This window comes from Drosophila gunungcola (genome assembly GCF_025200985.1).
Source record: "Drosophila gunungcola strain Sukarami chromosome 3L unlocalized genomic scaffold, Dgunungcola_SK_2 000002F, whole genome shotgun sequence".
In the NCBI taxonomy this organism is placed as follows: domain Eukaryota; kingdom Metazoa; phylum Arthropoda; class Insecta; order Diptera; family Drosophilidae; genus Drosophila; species Drosophila gunungcola.
The window spans coordinates 7,887,701-7,905,880 of record NW_026453178.1 but is presented as its reverse complement, the minus strand read 5'-3'; the positions used below and the strand labels follow the sequence as shown (position 1 = coordinate 7,905,880).

The 18,180-nt window shown below is 41.1% G+C and overlaps 5 protein-coding genes across 5 annotated transcripts; 2 read left to right on the top strand and 3 right to left on the bottom strand.

The window, feature by feature from the left end:
• Nucleotides 1-27: 27 nt before the first annotated feature.
• On the bottom strand, nucleotides 28-10,493 carry LOC128257467 (F-box only protein 25). The gene is given in 6 exon segments (XM_052988484.1): nucleotides 28-1,659; nucleotides 1,661-1,783; nucleotides 2,054-2,235; nucleotides 2,301-2,590; nucleotides 9,033-9,302; nucleotides 10,206-10,493. Coding segments are annotated over 5 exon segments (1,056 nt in total). The 5' UTR covers nucleotides 9,140-9,302; nucleotides 10,206-10,493; the 3' UTR covers nucleotides 28-1,305.
• Nucleotides 10,494-10,854: 361 nt separating this feature from the next.
• LOC128257525 (cytochrome c oxidase assembly factor 3, mitochondrial) lies at nucleotides 10,855-11,218 on the top strand. The gene has a single exon (XM_052988575.1). The coding sequence runs from the start codon at nucleotides 10,955-10,957 to the stop codon at nucleotides 11,216-11,218; it is 264 nt and encodes an 87-aa protein (XP_052844535.1). The 5' UTR covers nucleotides 10,855-10,954.
• Nucleotides 11,219-11,360: 142 nt separating this feature from the next.
• On the top strand, nucleotides 11,361-12,435 carry LOC128257523 (dimethyladenosine transferase 1, mitochondrial). Its single transcript, XM_052988573.1, has one exon. It carries the CDS (start codon nucleotides 11,361-11,363, stop codon nucleotides 12,351-12,353), a length of 993 nt encoding a protein of 330 aa, XP_052844533.1. The 3' UTR covers nucleotides 12,354-12,435.
• On the bottom strand, nucleotides 12,368-13,263 carry LOC128257524 (uncharacterized). The gene is made up of 3 exons (XM_052988574.1): nucleotides 13,090-13,263; nucleotides 12,883-13,023; nucleotides 12,368-12,819 (listed from the first exon to the last, which is right to left on the bottom strand). The coding sequence occupies exons 1-3, from the start codon at nucleotides 13,145-13,147 to the stop codon at nucleotides 12,542-12,544; spliced, it is 477 nt and encodes a 158-aa protein (XP_052844534.1). The 5' UTR covers nucleotides 13,148-13,263; the 3' UTR covers nucleotides 12,368-12,541.
• Nucleotides 13,264-14,140: 877 nt separating this feature from the next.
• Nucleotides 14,141-17,189, bottom strand: LOC128257619 (uncharacterized). The gene is made up of 2 exons (XM_052988694.1): nucleotides 16,903-17,189; nucleotides 14,141-14,738 (listed from the first exon to the last, which is right to left on the bottom strand). The coding sequence occupies exons 1-2, from the start codon at nucleotides 17,000-17,002 to the stop codon at nucleotides 14,482-14,484; spliced, it is 357 nt and encodes a 118-aa protein (XP_052844654.1). The 5' UTR covers nucleotides 17,003-17,189; the 3' UTR covers nucleotides 14,141-14,481.
• Between the last annotated feature and the right edge of the window lie 991 nt (nucleotides 17,190-18,180).

Below are 18,180 nucleotides of genomic sequence, written 5' to 3'. Positions count from 1 at the left end.
ACATGTATCCCACTGAAACAACACGAATGATCCACAGATATTTGCAAGTTTATTTTAAACATAAAATGAGAGACTTATTTTGCGTAGAAATATTTGCAAACAAATTGATTGAGAATGCTAAAACTTTCGTACTTACAATAGTAATAGTTATAGTAAAATTAATGTGATCGAATTGGTATTTTACAGGGAAATCATGAGGCTTGGATCTGGGTTTCCACCAACGGGTATCTATACACATTAACATTAGCTATATGTCTGCTCTGTTTGATCAAGCACGGAGTTATCAGGCATCAAAAAGGGTTTTGGTTTGGTTTGGTTTTGGAAATACTTGCCTTAGGGCTGGGATTAATCTGGCGGTAATCCATTAAATTACTCTTAAAATTGCTTGAAGATTTGTTATCGTTAGGTAGGTGTATTCGTTTCTAGCTTTGCTTCCTGCAACATCACATGATTTCTACTTGGAACTACAGATCGAATTCGGATCGCACTGGGCACAGGGTAACTGGAGCTGGAGCTGGTTTGATTTGTATTTGATTTGATTTCGTTGGAACTTAAATTAAGATTTAGCACCAAAAGCAGCTGATATACGTAAAAGAAACTACACTTAACCCCTACAATAGATCGTTCAAAAGTCATGCATAAAAGTGTATTGCTCGTTTGTCTTAAAATGAACAAATCGTTAATTATATATACTGGTACTTTAAAAATAGTTTCTCGACACACGTTTTGCAATAATCAGTTTGACAAAATACAATCGCTTATTCTCGTCTTGTGGCAGTTCGTTTTGCGTGTCCTTAATAAGTCTATAACCACTCCGATCTCAAAGATTAGCGACCCAAAATTGGACCCTGGCAACTGACACGCGAGTCGATAAATATGTCTACACAACTAATAGTAAACTTCGGACCTGCACAGACTGTGGTTCAAACGTAGATGAGGCAACAATACAACAAGTTGGCAAAGAACTGAACTAGAATCTGAATCTGAACCTTAACCTTGACCTGGTAATCTGGTAACCTGGTAATCTGGTAACCTGGCTAGCTGGCTACCTGGACTAACTGCAAACGAATAGAAACGAGCCTGGCGATTTACGTACATACATACATACATGTAGTTATAGATTAGGGATTTCTTTATCACTTTGCTTTTTCTGATCCTCCTCTTCTCTTCTCTCCACTTCTCCTCTCTTAAGGGTAAAACTTTAACACACGCATAAAGACTTTCACAATCAGCCTATCCCATCCACTCCATAAAAATAGCTTTCGATCTATCTCTATCTCTCTCCCTTGGTCCGATCCCGCCGGCTTACAACGAGAAGTACTTGAGAAACTGGGCCGGAGGCACGGGCTGGGCCAGGGCCAACTGTCCGCCCGCCTCCTCCAGGCGCTGCTTGTAGTCCGGACTCTGGTCCACGATGCACGGATGCCCGTCCGAGGGCCAGAACAGGCAGCAGCAGGAGCGGCACAGGGCCAGCACCTCGGCGAACTGGTAGTCGTCGTTCACCCCATAGGTCCGGCGCAGCTGGTGGTAGATCTGCTTCCAGTCCTTGATCTCGCCCATCTGCTTGAACTTGTCCAGGTCGAGGATGGTGTGGATCTGGCGCTGGTTGAAGTGGAAGCGGGTCAGCTCGCGCCAGATGCGCTGCTCGGAGACCAGCTTTGGCCATGGTCTCCCAGGCCTCGGCGGCCGACTCCAGGTCCCGATGGTCGGCGATGCACAGAATGATCTCTCGCACACACTCCTCCGGCAGCTCGTGCAGCTTGGGCTTGGCCTCTGGATCGGGCTGAAAAGAAAGAGGTTGTGATGAGTAGAGAACTCTAAAATGTTTCCAAATATCTCAGATATAATTCTTGCGTTGTCAAAGAAATAGTTATTGTGCTTAATAGAAACCTGCTCCAACTTCATGGTTTTAAAATTAAATAGGTATCTCTAATTGAAACCCCTGTAACTGATTAAGAGCTGACACTGCCATTAAAATATGACTTTCGATTAAAATATTTTTAATTGAGGTTTGTGGAATTCGCATTCTATGCTTTTCAGACTATACCCCTACCTCTCGGATTTCGATTTGGCTGGCGACGCGCTGGATGCGCTTGATGGTGGCCATGTGCTCCTTCCACAGGTAGGTGCTGCCCAGGGGCTTGCCCCAGCACTTCTGGTTCTCCTGGCTGACGATGTGCTCCAACTTCAGGGCCAGGCCACGCAGCACATTTGGATGCTGCTGACTGTCATTCACTGGGGGAATAGACACTATTATTAAACACTGTTTATTGAGGATTATAATATACAAGATTATTTACCATGCGACGCCACCTCCTCGACCATTTGGAGGAGCTGGCGCTGGGCACTGCCCGGCAGACTGGCGATGCCCTTGTTGGACACGAGTAGGAGGAAGGCGCAGATGTAGTGGAACCTCTTGCGGTCACGCACCGATCGCCGAAAATCCAGACGCTTTACAGCCTCGCTGAGACCATTGAACCCTGCTATTTCTCTGGTGCATCGGATGGTGATGTGGTAATGCGGTGGCATCACCGCGTCATCCTCCGAACTGTCGCTGTCCTGGTAGCTGCTACTTCCTTCCGAGTGGTGCCTGCAAAGAGTACAACAAAATATTTAAAGTATCATCAATAAGATGTCGAGTAATATAGATAAAAGAATTTAACAAAGTTCAAACTAAGTGGTATCAAAAGGATTATTTTCTTCAGCTTATCTACGATTTTTTGTGAATGTATATTAATAACTTTAATTCTGTTTTTAAAGAAATATCATTTCAGCCTCAGCCATTTCAAATTGTTTTGTGAAACGTAAATAGCCTTGTTGTTTTTGCCGCAGTGTAAGACCAGATAATCCATTGTCAATGCAACATTTCGGAAGTGATTCGGTCCAGCTCTATGACACTGCACTCAACTTGGGGGATTAACCTGTTTGGCCAGTTGTGTGTTATGCCAACTCTTGGACTGCAAATGCAGCTACCATTTGGATTTGGAGGCTTACAAGTGTTAAACGCTTGCGAGTCGCTTTTCATGAGGCGGAAGCTGGCCAATTTCCCACCATCTGATCTCAGGCTCTGTCCGGTTATTAAATTAAGCAATTCGGAGAGAAGGAAACCCAGCGGAGTGTCAAGTTTTTAGCCATGTTTAATGCAATTACAAGTGGTGGGTCGCGTAATTTGTGAAATTGTACACATTTGCAATTCAATTTTGAACGAAGCTAGGTGTCATTTGGGCAGGCAAGAGGAAATAAAAACGTTTAGCAGATGGGTATCTTTTGTACATAAGATTTAAGATCATCAGATAAATGGTGAGTTTATGAAAAACACACATCTATGGAACCAAATTGGTGGAATGAGTAAATAATTGCAGCAAGTGTAATAGATATTTTTTCTATGATGTGCTTAAAGACTTTTTAAGACACTTCCAACATAAAATGGCATTAAGCAAAAGTGAAACCCATTAACGACCTTGAAAATCGACATTTGCAGCGTTTGAAAGATGTGCAAAAAAAACCCGGACTAAGAAATTGGTAATTACCAGGCAATTATGGGGGAAAACTTCAATAAGTCAAAGTGCAGTCTCCAAGAGACGAGCAGAGTTTGACCCAGTTTAAGAAAAATCAAAAACAATTTAAAGGAAACCAAGGACAGGACGTGTCCTCGTCGAAACCACAACCGCAAATGGTCAAGGCGCATCGATTTGGTTGGCGGGGTTATTCAGGTATTTGTCCTGGGCATGGGTGGCTTGTCCTTCGCGAAAGCAGAGTAAATCTAATTCTGACCCAGAATTGGGTCCGTAATCAGTGGTAATCCACTCACGGTCCCAACAGGAGCTGCAAAAGATGCTCCAAGGAGAGCAGCAATCAAAGACAGGACAGAAAAGTGGGGGGCGAGGAACGAGAAACTGGGAAAGAAAACGCACAAAAGCTCCTCCGATGCGCCCCCAGCTGAGCAAGTCGAGAGTCGAGAGTCGAGAACCGTAGTTGGCCTGGCACAAACTAGGTCACCGCTTTTATTGGCCACCACTTCGTATACGTAATGTAGAATAGTTCATGTGCATTGTACTGCCATGTGTTGCTGCTTTGATCTGTTATTATTATGGTTTTCTTTTTTGTTTTAGATTTGGGCTTGTATTTCATTTGAGATGTAAAGAAAAAAAAAAGGTTTTATTAATGCATTTAGACCCAGTTTTGAATTCAATACGTATGCAATTGGGTAAGTTAATTTGAAGAAAAATGTTGGTTGTAGATTTTTATTTTTATTTCATTTAAGTGAAATAAGGAGATGCATTTAAGCCCAGTTTAAATGAAAAATAAGAAAAATGTGTATGACCTTGTTTATTAATAAAATAAGTCGTTCAAAAATTAAGAAATTGGTTTAACCTTAAGAACTACCAAATAAGATGTAATTAAAACAGTGAGTAATTTACCTTTAATCATTATTTGTTAAGGGATGTCTCATACATAAATAGATGAAGATACGCACAACAAAGTCAACTGTTTATTGTCATTCATAAAGATAACTCCAAAATGACTAAATCAAATCGCATTGCTCAGAGTAGATAAAAGAAACAAAGAAATCAGACCATCCCAGCCAACACTTTAGTATTGCAATTTACAACGCCAATTATTGTGTTTTGATTATTATTATTTTCGCTTTCCGTTTTCATGCTCGAAATTCGTGATGTTGTCGCTGGCTGTGTTTTAGGTAAATGTGCAATTATCTGCGGATCTGTATAAAAATAGCTGACGAACAATGAAATGGTTGCGCTTGTGCTCGGGCTGCGGCTCTTGCTCCCTGGATCCCTCCTCCTCCGGAGATCTCTGGATCTCCGAATCGGATGGAAAACTCCGGCCCTGCCCACAGCCATCATCCAATCCAGCCAACAGACCATGCCGCGGCCGACGACCACGTGAATCATATAAATCACTCAACGACGTCACCATCAAGCGTTCGTTTACCTTTCTCCAAGCGAATTAAACAAATGAATCGGAGTGCGGGGCCCTTCTTTTTGACTGGCAGGCGCAGCGGGAAAAACTTCGAGTTGCAGCGGAAAATCGCTTTTCTATTTTTACGCTTGTGACCTTTTTCGACATAAATAATTGGAAATGGAGTTGAGGACCAGTGAAGGAGCCCGAAAGCGCTTCGAATATTTCTAATTTTAGAAGAAATTGGAAGTGATCACATATATGAGATACTTGCTTCTCATTACGAATGAAAATCTTTGGTTGCAAAAGGTATAATTAGGCATGTCAGCATGTGTCTTGGTTGCATGAAAAGGAAATAAAATAAATAAAACTACGTAATTAGTTTAAATTCCCTAATGGCATTACTTTCGAGATAATTTGATTATCTTATTTAAAATATAAAGCAAGATAGAAAAGGTTTCTAGGGATTCAATTTTGAATATCAATAAATTGTAAAATAATATTAAGTTTTAGAACTCTAACCTTTTTGTCAATTAATATTGTGTATGTGTTAAATTTTATGCTATCTAGTATTAGCATGAAAGAATAAGAAAGTTTATAAATACCACCAGCTTTATATGTTTTATAATGTCTATAAAATTATACCTCTAAATAAAGTCTAGCCTTAAATGGTTGTTTTTATGAATTTTCTTTAAAATACCAATTTTTAAGCGCAAATTCATCAATCATTTTTAAGCAACCACAAACAAACGAGTGTATTTTATATTTATTACACTCATATGAAAAGCTATTTTCTACCTCATGTATCTTGATATAGTGGAAAATAAAAAAAGAAAAAGAGTGCCGAAGACGGGAAGGAAAATCGATCAAAAAGCGGGCGGGCGATCGTTGGTCCGCAGATATGCAGCGAAGAGTGCAGTGAAAGTGGGTCCAATTCCGACTCCGACTTCGACTTCGACATCGACTTGGAGTCCAAGTAGTCGGCACGTCCGCGTGCACACTTTGGATTCGCTTTTCCATGCAATCTGGCATTTCTAATTATTATTTTCAGGCATTATCTAATGGGTTCAGTGCCGAGCGACGGCCATTTGAATTTTTAATTGACCAGAAAGAAAGTTGGGTAATGCTCAAAAGCGAGTGCTTAACAGGGTTACGAAATGGACACGCAAGTTTGGCGATAAACCGGGTAAATACGCTTCATAATCGCTAGGAAAACCATATTGTAACACAATTTATGGATTTCAAGGAAATTCAGTCACGTCAGTCAGACTAATACGAATGCTCCACTTTCAACAAGACAATGTTAAAAAATAAAGTTTGAAAATGAACTTGTAATTTTTAAAATTGCGGCGGAATTCGACCATTTCATAACCGAAACCCTGGGCAATACAACACCATTTGATTTTGACCTCTTAAAATGCGTGTGTTATTTTAAGATAGGCCATGGAGTTACATAAGACAGAACATCGTAAAAACTTCGAACCGAACGCACACGCGGTAGATGTCAAAGAAAAATAGACAGAACTTAAAGTGCACTTTTGACAAGTCATAAAGAACGCACCAAATCCATGGAATGGGCGCTTATTTTTAGCATTTCGAGTAGTCGTAAATGGGAAAATTGCGGAAATAGCGCCACTAGTGATCTAGTCGGGCAGGAATATACATTTGGGGTCAACATAAAAACACTGCTATGTAAGCCTTGTTCTTCTTTGATGTTTTTGTGTATTCTAAATAGTTCCTAAATCTGAAACAAACACACATGTAAATCTAAGAATTATATGTAACAAATGTTTCAAAAACAATATATTTTATTTAAAAAATTGTTAACATTTTAAAAAATTTTCAGATTGTTTTTCTGATTTATTATTTTGACCGCAGCTGTACGATGTGGTCCCCAAAAACTTGAAAGAATTTTAAAATTAGAAACACAACAAAGGTAGGCACCAAAATGCATATTAAGCACCATTAGAGCACCTTTAGACGGCTAGACCGTGAAATAACAGCCTTGGGAACTTGGAAAACCCCAAAGGAACATTTACAATATACGTGGGCTAACCATGCAATTACAAACCGTAGGCGTTAAACTCGGTCAAGTTTAGGCCAAAGTATGGGATTGTGAGAGAGCTTGCAACGGCACCAAAAGCTCAAGGTTCCGCACCGCCCACTTCCGACCTCCCAACTCCCTTTTTCCACCCAACTTCCCCATCGAATCGATTGGGTATATGTCAGTCATCAAATTAGTATTTTCAATAAATATATGCATACTGGAAAACCATCTTCTTGTCAAATGAAAAACAAATTAATGTTTAAAATTCAATATTATAATAAATTAGTTGAATATGAAGTGCGCAATTAAATATTATATTTGTAAAGACCTTGAACGTCTGTCTCCCTTTATAGAGTGCAATTTTCTTTTAAAATCAGACTTTAAATATATTATTTTATTATTATTTCTACGAACTTGAACAATGCGAAGCATGATAATTAATGGTTTTTTGCAAGCTCCGTTTCCACTCTCACCATTCATTGTCTTAATGTTTGAAAAACTTTTTGTTCCACTTGCAATTTCCAATTGCATTCGAGCGAACAATAGCAATCAATCAAATGAGCAATCGATCAAATGACAGAGATACAACCCAGCCAACCCAACTGCCCAAGGCACCAATCGATATTGGGAAATCGCTGGAACTTCTGCTACTTTCACACAGCCATTTGGAGTGACTCACCGGATCGACCTGTAATCACTAGCCCAAATGACACTTTAAATAAATCAAGATATTCCACAGCGATTTGAGGTACCTTAAGTGTGCCTCTTCATGGGAACAAAATACATCGGATTTGTTGTCACACATTTGATGATTTTTTACTGCCTGGGGCTTAAATTTAGGCAACCATCTGTTCGAAGCCAACGAAGGGAAGTGGGCTCCATTGTCTGGGCCACAACAATTATTCGTCGCTTCGCTTTGGCCAACTTCAATGGCACCACTGGGCATTGAACACAAAAGCGAGTCTAAAACTGAATGATTTAAAGGTTTCGGCAGTGAAACTGTTAGACGCAGCGTAGATTTAAATTGAAATGTTATCTAAAGTTTAAAGTTTAACGGCATGCAAGCCTATTAAATATAAGCCTATATGTACATTGTACATATAAGTATATACTTAAATATAGGAATACTAGAAATGTAGGTTATCGAGGCCAAATTAATTCAAGGCCAATTGCTATCTTTACCGATAAGATTTCTGCAAGTAGGCTTTTGCAAGTAGAACCTATATTTGTGCGAAAACGTAAACATTTCAAAATGGAAATTTAGCGATCAATTACGATACGGAAGTCTGGTCATTGCTCTAGACTATTTTTTTGCTAATGGAAACGTGACTTGAAACTATGACTAACCAAATGCCACAACAAATTCAGTACGATTAAGATCTTTCATATACATACGTATGTTTTCTATTACCTCCTACTGAACTTAATAATAGTGCGATAAATAAATCAAAACTTAACTGATTTGAGTTGTAATTGTTTTTCAAGCATTTGCCTAGATAATGTTTATTTTGTAAAACTATCTTATCGCACTTGCAGTTAAGCGAACGTAATTTTTGAATTGGATGACTGAAAGATTACCAACAGAAGCCCTTATAAGGTGCGAAAAACGAAGCTGCAGTTATTGTGAAATCATAAAGGTATTGTTTGCCATTTAGCTTACAGTCGAACCTCTATAACTTAAACTATAGGTGACGGTTCATACCTATACGAAAATATCGTAAATCTTTTCTGCATGCACGAATAAAAAACATGAAATCAATCAATTTAGCTATCAGCGATTTGTTTTGGTCCTCAACAATAAAGTGCGAAATTAAATGCGTTTTACTTTCCCATATGAGAAACAAAATTGTGTAAATAAAAGTAAGGGAAATTTGAAGTGTTTTTTTTTTTTTTGATTATTTTTTTCGACGAATGGGACTACATAAAAACGCTTACAAATTTATATTGTCAGATGTGCGTCTCATTCAACAGCAGTCACAGAAATTAAAATAATTTTGTCATCGAAAATCAAAGGTCTTTTGTGAAAAGTTGCGTGTTTGCCGATAAGAAAATGGGGTTAACTTACCGCTTCCGCTTGCCTCCGCACTCGAGCACCTTGGAACGCTCCCAGCCGCCTTCGGTTTTGATCCAAGTTTCCCCCGGAGACCGAAAATCTTTCGAAATAAACGCCATCTTTTACGGATCTGGATTCGGAATACGGTTGCTTTTGTCTTCTTGCACCAATTGCTGAACGATTGCTTTATTGTTATTCGCGTGAGATTGTAGATTTGTATTGTTTGTTTACTGTTTTTTACTGTTTAAGCGGACGGCGGTTGACGAAACGCGTTTGATTTAGCTGCAAGAGGGAATTTCATAATTAATTGCAATTTTCACGTGTCATAGAGCAACAAAGGAATGCCTTTTTTTCGATCGATCGAAATGTTTTAATGGACAATTGTAAATACAAAAATTAGAGAAGAAAATATATTTTACAAATTACGAATACAACATTTTAGGTGTCACATTTATTTGCAAAAATTATGTTGTCTCAAACTTAAAAAAGAAATATCTGAAATAAAATAAAACCTTAAGTCCTAAGAATTCAGAATAGTCTTGAAAACTGGTAAACGTATTTTGTACACACTTAAATGATTTCGATTTCAATGCTTCTTTGTTTTAGAATATGGTTCTTTAGTTAAGTTTGGTTTCTTTAGTTTACAAAACAACACCTCTTTGCTTATTAGTAAAATATAAAATAATCCATTTCAGTATTTCCATTTTGCCTCTACATTTAAAACCTAAACAGGGTATAACAAAATGTAATTGTCTAGGGAGAATCTGGCAAAGCCTTTGAATAGAAACCAAACCAAAACAAAACAAAAACAAATGTTAGTCCAAATAGGGTAAAAACAAGTGGAGAGCGAGAGCGTGAGAGAGAAAATGAGAGCGCGAGAGGGAGGGCTCCACGACCAGCTGTTGGTTTTCCATGCTCTGTGGGGGAGGGGGGCGTTGGGGGCCGCGCGGCCTGCGGAGTGTTGTGGCCCCTCTCTTTCTGGGGCTCTGGCTCTGCTTCGTCCGTAGGTACACAGCTGATTTCTGCAATTACGCGTTTGTTTTGCCTTTGTTGTTATTGGCCGTAAAATTTTCAGAGCAGTTTCCCAAACACGCAACCGAATATTTGTACTTTCATTTCCGCATTTCAAAGACATCGCCGTGGCTATGCCTACCACATTATATCTACGAATCACAATAAACTCACAATTCTTCGTACTCAGTTGAAATTGGACCACGTTCTTGAATTGCGGAAAACGCAGTTTTCCCCCAAGCTCTAATTACGCACTTTGCAGGGCAATTACCGATAAATTGCTGTGACTGACTTGCAGGCAAGTAATGGCGCACTCTGCCTGGAAAAACGTTTTCCGCTGCCGCACGACGCACTCGAGCCACCAACGAAAGTGAACTGCCAATTCCGCAGGGCCCCAAATAGAGGAAAACTAAACTAAGCACTCGTTGTAACGGACGCAAACGCGCAGCTTGATTTAGAGTGACCGCCGAGGCGGGCGCCAAAAAATACCACGCTCGTTTGGCGCTGCCATCTGATATTCCTTGCCGTCCAGTGCTGCCGGATGTAGCGTTTGGGATCATGTTGATTTTCAAAAATTATTTTACATATTATTTACTTATGTTTTATTTTAAATGTATAACAAGTGGAACTGGACATATTCTTTCGAAGCAAAGACAACTTATGACTCTGTCCCACTAAATCAAAATAATTTCACCCACACGACGATGGTATTCAGAAGTTTTTTTAACTAGGAAATTTAGTAAAAAGTAAATAAAATTAATTTTTTTTTTATTTGCCACTCAAACGGGCTTGTGTGATCCAGCCCTGCAATTTTTGTTATATCCTAACGGACACCCTGCGGTCACACTATTTGTGTGCGAGATTTCATAATTCCCAAATCGGCGAGGAAAACACGAATAAATCCCCATTTATCAGCGTTTATAATGTCGGCATCGGAGCAGGGACCTAATATCAAGTACGGGGAAAACGCTCCGAAGCTGGACAAGGCCCAACTGCAGTTTATGAAACTGATTGAGGAGCAGAACCTGGACCGCGTGCAAAAGCTGAAACGTATCCGCCGCAATAATCTACTGACCGCCGGCGCACTGGGAGTCTCCGTTTTGGCCATCTACGGCTACTCGATCTTCTCGGTGCAGCAGGAGAAGTTCCTGGACGACTTCGAGGAGCCCAAGAAGGTGTCATCTTAGCTCCAGTCGTTGTTAGTTTCCCCTAGTTCGTAAGCGTTTTCTTCATTTTACACACCGTTTTACACTTTTGAAGTTGTTGCACAACAAGGTGAGAGTGAAGTGGATTACCATGTGTCCAGTTTCTAGAACATTACTATTGCAGATGGCCCAAGCTAGTGCCCGTGTGCTCCAGAACGGCATGCGCCTGCCTCCAATGCCCACCATTCGGGAGCTGGTTAAGCTCTACAGGCTGCAGGCCAGGAAACAGCTCAGCCAGAACTTCCTCATGGACGAGCGGCTGACGGATAAGATTGTCAAGTCGGCGGGACGGATCGATTCAAGGGATTTGGTTCTAGAGGTGGGTCCCGGTCCCGGTGGCATCACCCGATCTATTCTGCGCCGCCAACCACAGCGACTGTTGCTCGTGGAGAAAGATCCGCGCTTCGGCGAGACCCTACTGCTTCTCAAGGAGTGCGCCAGTCCGCTGAACATACAATTTGACATACACTACGACGACATTCTGCGCTTCAACATAGAGCAGCACATCCCGGACACCTCACAGCGAATCCACTTGATTGGCAACCTGCCGTTCGCCATCTCCACGCGGCTGCTAATCAATTGGTACGCGGATTTGGCCGCTAGACGTGGTGCGTTCCGGCGCATCGACACCTGCATGACTCTGACCTTCCAGAAGGAGGTGGCCGAGCGGATTTGTGCGCCGGTGGGCGGCGAGCAGCGCTGCAGGTTGTCGGTGATGTCGCAGATCTGGACAGAGCCCGTCCTGAAGTTCACCATACCGGGCAAAGCATTTGTTCCAAAACCACAGGTGGATGTGGGCGTCGTGAAGGTCATACCGCTGAAGCGCCCCAAGACGCAGCTTCCGTTTTCTCTCATTGAGCGCGTGGTGCGGCACATCTTTAGCATGCGCCAGAAGTACTGTCGCCGTGGTTTTGGAACCCTGCTTCCTCCGGAAGATCGGGAGGAGGTCACCCAGAAGCTGTTCCAGCGCGCCGAAGTGCAGGACACACTGCGCCCCTTTGAACTGTCCGTGGATCAGTGCTTACGATTGGCCGAAGTCTACTCGGAGCACCTGGTGGCCCATCCCGAGGTGGCCTCCTATGATTACCGGGCGCCCAAGAATGTGGAGGTCCTTTAAAGCAACGATTTCAATCCTGTTTATAAATATGGTAAAATGTATTTAATTAGTTGAGTAAACACAAGACTACAAAAGCTGTAAAGCCATGTCAAAAAGTTGTACAAAGTGTGCGGACGGAATGTTGGACGAGATTCGTCGTTGTTGAGTGAGTTAGTAAGGCACTTGGGCACTCCACTCTTTTGGAGATTCTAGCGAAGGAGCAACGCAGTGGCCACGGTAAGGAGACCCATTATTGCCGACACCTGCAGTCCACTGGCTCCATTGCAGCGGTGATCCAGGAAGCAGAAGCAAAACGTGGTGTCCATGAAGTAGTCTCGCCGCACGTCGTGCTCCTTGATCGTGTGGTTGACGTAGTGCGCCAGCCTCTCGTCCTTGGCGGCCGGACGACAGCCCTCGTACTTATCGGCGGGAATGTCCTTGCGGAAGCTTAGTGCGCTGAGGCAATCGCGGGTGATAGTTTCCATGGCTGAAAGGGATTGTGATGAGGGCTTGGGTCTTGGTCACGTGCTTATAAGGGATTTCCAATTACCTCCGCGTCTCTCAGTCACCTTGACGCAAATGTCGTTCGGTTCCGGGCAGCGCTCGCCCAGGAATCCTATTCCCCGCCAGTTAAAGTTCTCCGCGCAGCCGGGCGTCGCCGAAGTGCAGCGGTAGCACCAAATCGCGGAGCCTGTCAACAATTGAGTTTAATGATTACACATAGGCAATTACTTTTTTAGCTGAAAGTCGGACTTACCTTCGTGAATTAGAGCTGCCAGCAGCAGCACTGCTATGAGATTCGTCTGGGAATGCATTTTATTTCAAGATTCAGGCTAAACTATTGGATTTTCCTAGCAAAATAAGACAAATTCACAAACGTAAATAAAAAGAAACGCCCAAGCAGTGTGCCCGTAGCTGGATTATTCAAAAATACAACTCTTCCTTTAAAAAAATACCAAATCGCAAAAAACGTTGATTTTTTAACGATATATCGATTGTTTGATCTCGGTTCATACCGGTTCAACCGTTTCGGCTTGATTTTTGAATTTAGGCCGTTGGGAAAACGCGGTGAACGGCGAAAGCTGTCATTACGAATGCACTATAGCGTGTATTCACTGCATCCATGGCATGTTTAAATTCTTATTAAAAAATAAATACAATTTCAGCCCAACTTTTCGAGTTGTAGCTCACCATGAGAAAGCAAAGAACTTCAAAATACAAAATTTCCTAATTAAGTAATGTACAGGGTCCTAAAGTAATACTTACTTTTTATTAATACTTAAGTAATTACCCGTTTACCAAGTCTTTAGACCAAGAACTACTGAATCTGGAAATAAAAAGTACACAAACCATATCAAGTAGTATACCTGTAATTGCTTTTCTTTATTGGTTTTAAGTGTTAGCATTCAGTTTCTATTTTTGTAACATCCACAGCTGGCAATCGAGTGGGTTTTCGAGTTAGGGCACCGGCATTTCCTGTTGGCTCTAATAAACCAGGCAATAAACTTAGTATTCCCATCAGGCGCAAAGTCGGTAAACCGTTGGACTCGCCGAGCAATAAACTTTTGATCGTATTTGGAGCTCTGCTACGGATCGTTTCATATGCGGCATGTGCGATGTTTGCCCAACGCCAACAAATGATCCCCAGATGAGTCAGCCGGCTATAATCTGGTGGCTTATTGACAAAGTCCAAAAAAAGAAGAGCGCGTAATCCGGTGGATATTCGCAAATAAACACAGCGGGGAAACGTTCAAAATTGGACATGACTTCGCCAATCACGTTTCCAAGTCAATCCGTTAAAGTAAACATTTGCATATTTCACATTTTTTTTATTACTTCTCTTAAACCTTACGGACTAAACATAGTTGGTTGCTGGTTATTAGTCATACTTGCAAATATCGCATACAGGGACTTTTGAATAAATCAAAACAAATTGAATTATGTTCACACGTGAAAACATGACGGGGGAAGGGAATTTATGCAGATAATGTGTTATTTACAAATTAAAATAAATAAATTAGGAATGAATCACAAACACACACGCACACACACACACAGTCGCTCTCTCATTCTTTCTTTCGGGCATTACAAAACTACGAATACATTTCATGTAAAATCACGTTTTGGGTATATATAGTATTTAGCCGATCTACAGCGAGACGATGAAGTCCTTGCCGGTCTTGAAGTCGACGCACTTGAACTGCGGACAGCACTTGGGGAACCGCCAGTTGGGGTCGCTGGGCAGCTCCTCGCAGCCAGGAGCCTCCACATAGGGACAGGTCTCGATGCTGATCTCGCGGGCCTCCAGGCTGCAAGTCATAGACGCACAGATGCCCTTCGGCTTGTACTCCTTGTCGGGCAGCAGGGCCTTGCGGGTCAGCTTGTCGAAGCACTTGCCGGGATGGGCTGCAAAAACATAAGAGGGGAGATGTGATTTAGTACACGGGAATACAAAACATAATACACAACAAAAAATTATTTTAAATAGTTATTAAAAAAAAACAATTTAAAGGCTAGACACTATTAAATTCAAGTCTTGATAATTTCCACAAAATAAACAATTTTTCTGATATCAAGAATCTTGCATACTCGATCGTTGCAATGCATTAAATTTGTTTTCAGTTGATTGTGCTGCAAGCGGAAGTGGTGTACCAGTCTTCTTTGTTGCTTCCCCGAAGCTGTCGTAGTTACAGCGATTTATTTATGCGCTGTCCCCTGTCTTGCGAGTTTATGAGGAAGTGGCTATAAATCGTGATTGTGTCCGAACGAAATTTAAGAGTGTGCATGCAAAAACAATCCACTTCAAGGGAATAATTTAAATTTAAAAAATTAAATTAAATTTAAATAAGCCAAACTCTAGTCATAGTCAAGTAAACATAGTTTATTGTTTTGTGTACAAATTCAATTTCTTAAACAAATAAAAACAAAATCAATCTGGGCCATAAATAGCTCAATGGAAATTGTTGCCCCTTGAGGAGAGACCTATTTTTGTAACTACCAATGACTGGCATAAACGAAGCAAACGAAAGACTTAAGGCACGAACTTGACAGTCATTCGACATGAAAATTGGCACACAGGTACTCGTTCGCTGGGATATACTATAAATACATGAGAAACAAGAGCTATGGACACAGCCTGCGGTTGCGGTTGCGATTTAAGCCAGGCACTGGCATTTATTTTATATTTAAACCTCGAGCACTGGACCGAGCTGACAGATGGCGAGCTTACTCGCGCCTTTATTTATAACGAACTGCCTGCGGCTGCGAATTGTTGAGTTGTCGGGCTCAAAAATAAATTACCGAATAGAAAGGTAGGTTTGATTAATGACACTCGCCATTAATTTACCACTCGAAGAGCCAAAGAACACGCATTCCGGCCAATTGTGCAATTAATCGCGGGGCGCGTGAACTCATCGCCTATTTTTAAGCAGTCGGCGCTAATTTCTTATAGATTAGTGAGCCAGTCGCCGAAATGCTAGAAATTCCCAGTCCAAAGACGTCGGACGACCTTCACACATGAATAATTCAGCAGCAGGAAAATATCTGGCGATCTGGCGATCTGGCAATCTGACCGGGGATAATCGATAAGTTTTCTAACTCAAATCCGCATAGCGATGCAAATTAGTCGAGCGCTTGAATAATAACCATCGCATCAGCACATTTCTTATGCTAATTTTTGGCGAATGCGAAAAACCCAAAAAACCGAAATTCATATCTATCTCTATCTCTATTTGTATCTGTATCTGTATCTGAATCTGAATCTGCTACACAACCGAAAGGGGGCCAATAAGATGACAAATTTCGTCTGTTTTTAAGCTTTTGTTGTTTTCGTTTTCGCCTTTTGCGTTGTTCGAATTTATTGTTTTCTTTTGTTTATAATTTCGATATGTGTTTGTTGACGTCAGCGAAAGCAGCCAAATACCACAAACATATCAACCCATAAATCACATGTCCAGCAACGTAATCATAAACAAATACTGCCCGATATCTGACGTCAAAGTTCTGTCTTCTGTTGGTCAAAAATGCGTTCTCAAAGTCTTTTGAGTCAAACTGTGAAATCGAGATTCCAATAATGAGCATACTATAAGCTTAGACCTCGAATAATCATCGCCACTGCCGTAAATCAATCACGAAATCGCATGTTTGCCACTATAATTGTTTCGTTTTTATTGTTTTTCGTGGCTGGAAAAGGTCGCCTATTAATTGGATACTTAATTAGAAAACTCCATAAGCAAGCATTAAGCTAATGGAATTTTTCAATCATTTAACAGCAGCTCGTCAACATTTTTGATCGAAACAATAATGGAAAGCTCACGATTTTCTCAAAGCCGCTACAAAACTTATTGTTCTTTTTACTTAAACTGATGGGGTCGTCATTGACAATTACAGCTATCAATAAAATGCAAAAAAGCTCATGACGAAAGTAATTTTGTATCTCCTTTCTAAGTTACAAAAAATGGTGACTTTCAGAAATCAACTTCAAAATTGGAATTCGAGCAATCAAAAACTATGTGCCTTTTTATATCATCACTCTCACTATTTATCTGAGTTATTTTTGAAAAATACTTACAAGGAAGGAAGATGGCGGGCTGGGAGTAAACTGCTGCATCCACAACGCTGGCGAAGATTGCGAAGAGCGCGATGGCGGCACAAACTTTTTCCACTTGCATTTTAGTTGAGTTGAGTTTTTGGGTTTGGGTGTTGTTTAAAAATTTGATAATATTTTTTACGACACTCTCGTATTTTGTTGAACACTTGCGAAGATTTGCGCGTTTAGCAGTGAGCTTGAGCTTGCTTGTGTTTTGCTTTGTCAAGAGCTGTTCACGGGCTGAATTTCAGTCACCAACTGAAGCTACCTCGCTGGGGGCACCCATATTTAAGTCAGTCGGAGTCGAGAGGCGCCGAGAGCCCCGATCGAGTGGAATAACTCAGCAGATCTGGCTCTCTCGACTTGGCCCGAAGCACATGTTTTCTTTTTGGTCGCGGCGGCTTGGGATATTCCGGCGTTGGGCGATGGCCATAAATCTCACGGCCCTCGTCCCACTCGGCGGCTATTTGGAGAGCTATCACCATGAACCACTGGCGAAATGCTTTTACCCCAAACCGTTTTGCCCGGCCATTGTTCTGCATTATTTTGCAGTTTTGCGCAATTAATTAACCGGCCTGCCCAAATGGGTGTGTGCCTAGTATTGGAATGTGTGAGGTCGCCCACCCCTGATCTTCATAAATGGCAGTCCTCTTACCAGGCCGAGCCCCATTTAGCTGGCAATTGTCGAGGCGCATCGAATGGACTGCCAGCCGAGCGAATCTCTCGGCTAAATGCGGCTAAGAGATCTTACCAAATTTGGCTGCACTGACGCCCAAGTGCCGGTGCTTTGAAGATGTGCAAAGAGCTCAAGGAAAATGCTGACAATTATTGGCCCGAAATGGTGTTGAAGATTGAAGAGTAGGAGTTCAAAGAACCAATAACAAATGGGTGACAAACATGAAGAAAACATGCTGACAAAATAGGTTTACCCATAATGTATACATAAATACCAGACTTTTTTAACCTTAAAAAGTAAAAAGTTTTAGGGAAATACATTTTAGATATTAAGTCTTACGTTATAAAGTTTTGGAAGTAAAAGTAGTCCTATTTTATCATATTTTTCTTTGGACTTTTAGAAAACAGGGAAAATTTGCTATGCATACTTTTTGCTTTCATTACTTTTTAGCACAAAACAAATGCGTATTTATTGTTTGCAATAAGAAATGGATTCACCCGATAATTGCTTTAATTAACAAATTGCATTTTGCAATTAAGGCAAAATATTCATTTTGTTAATTTACCCAAACAGTTAGCAATAAT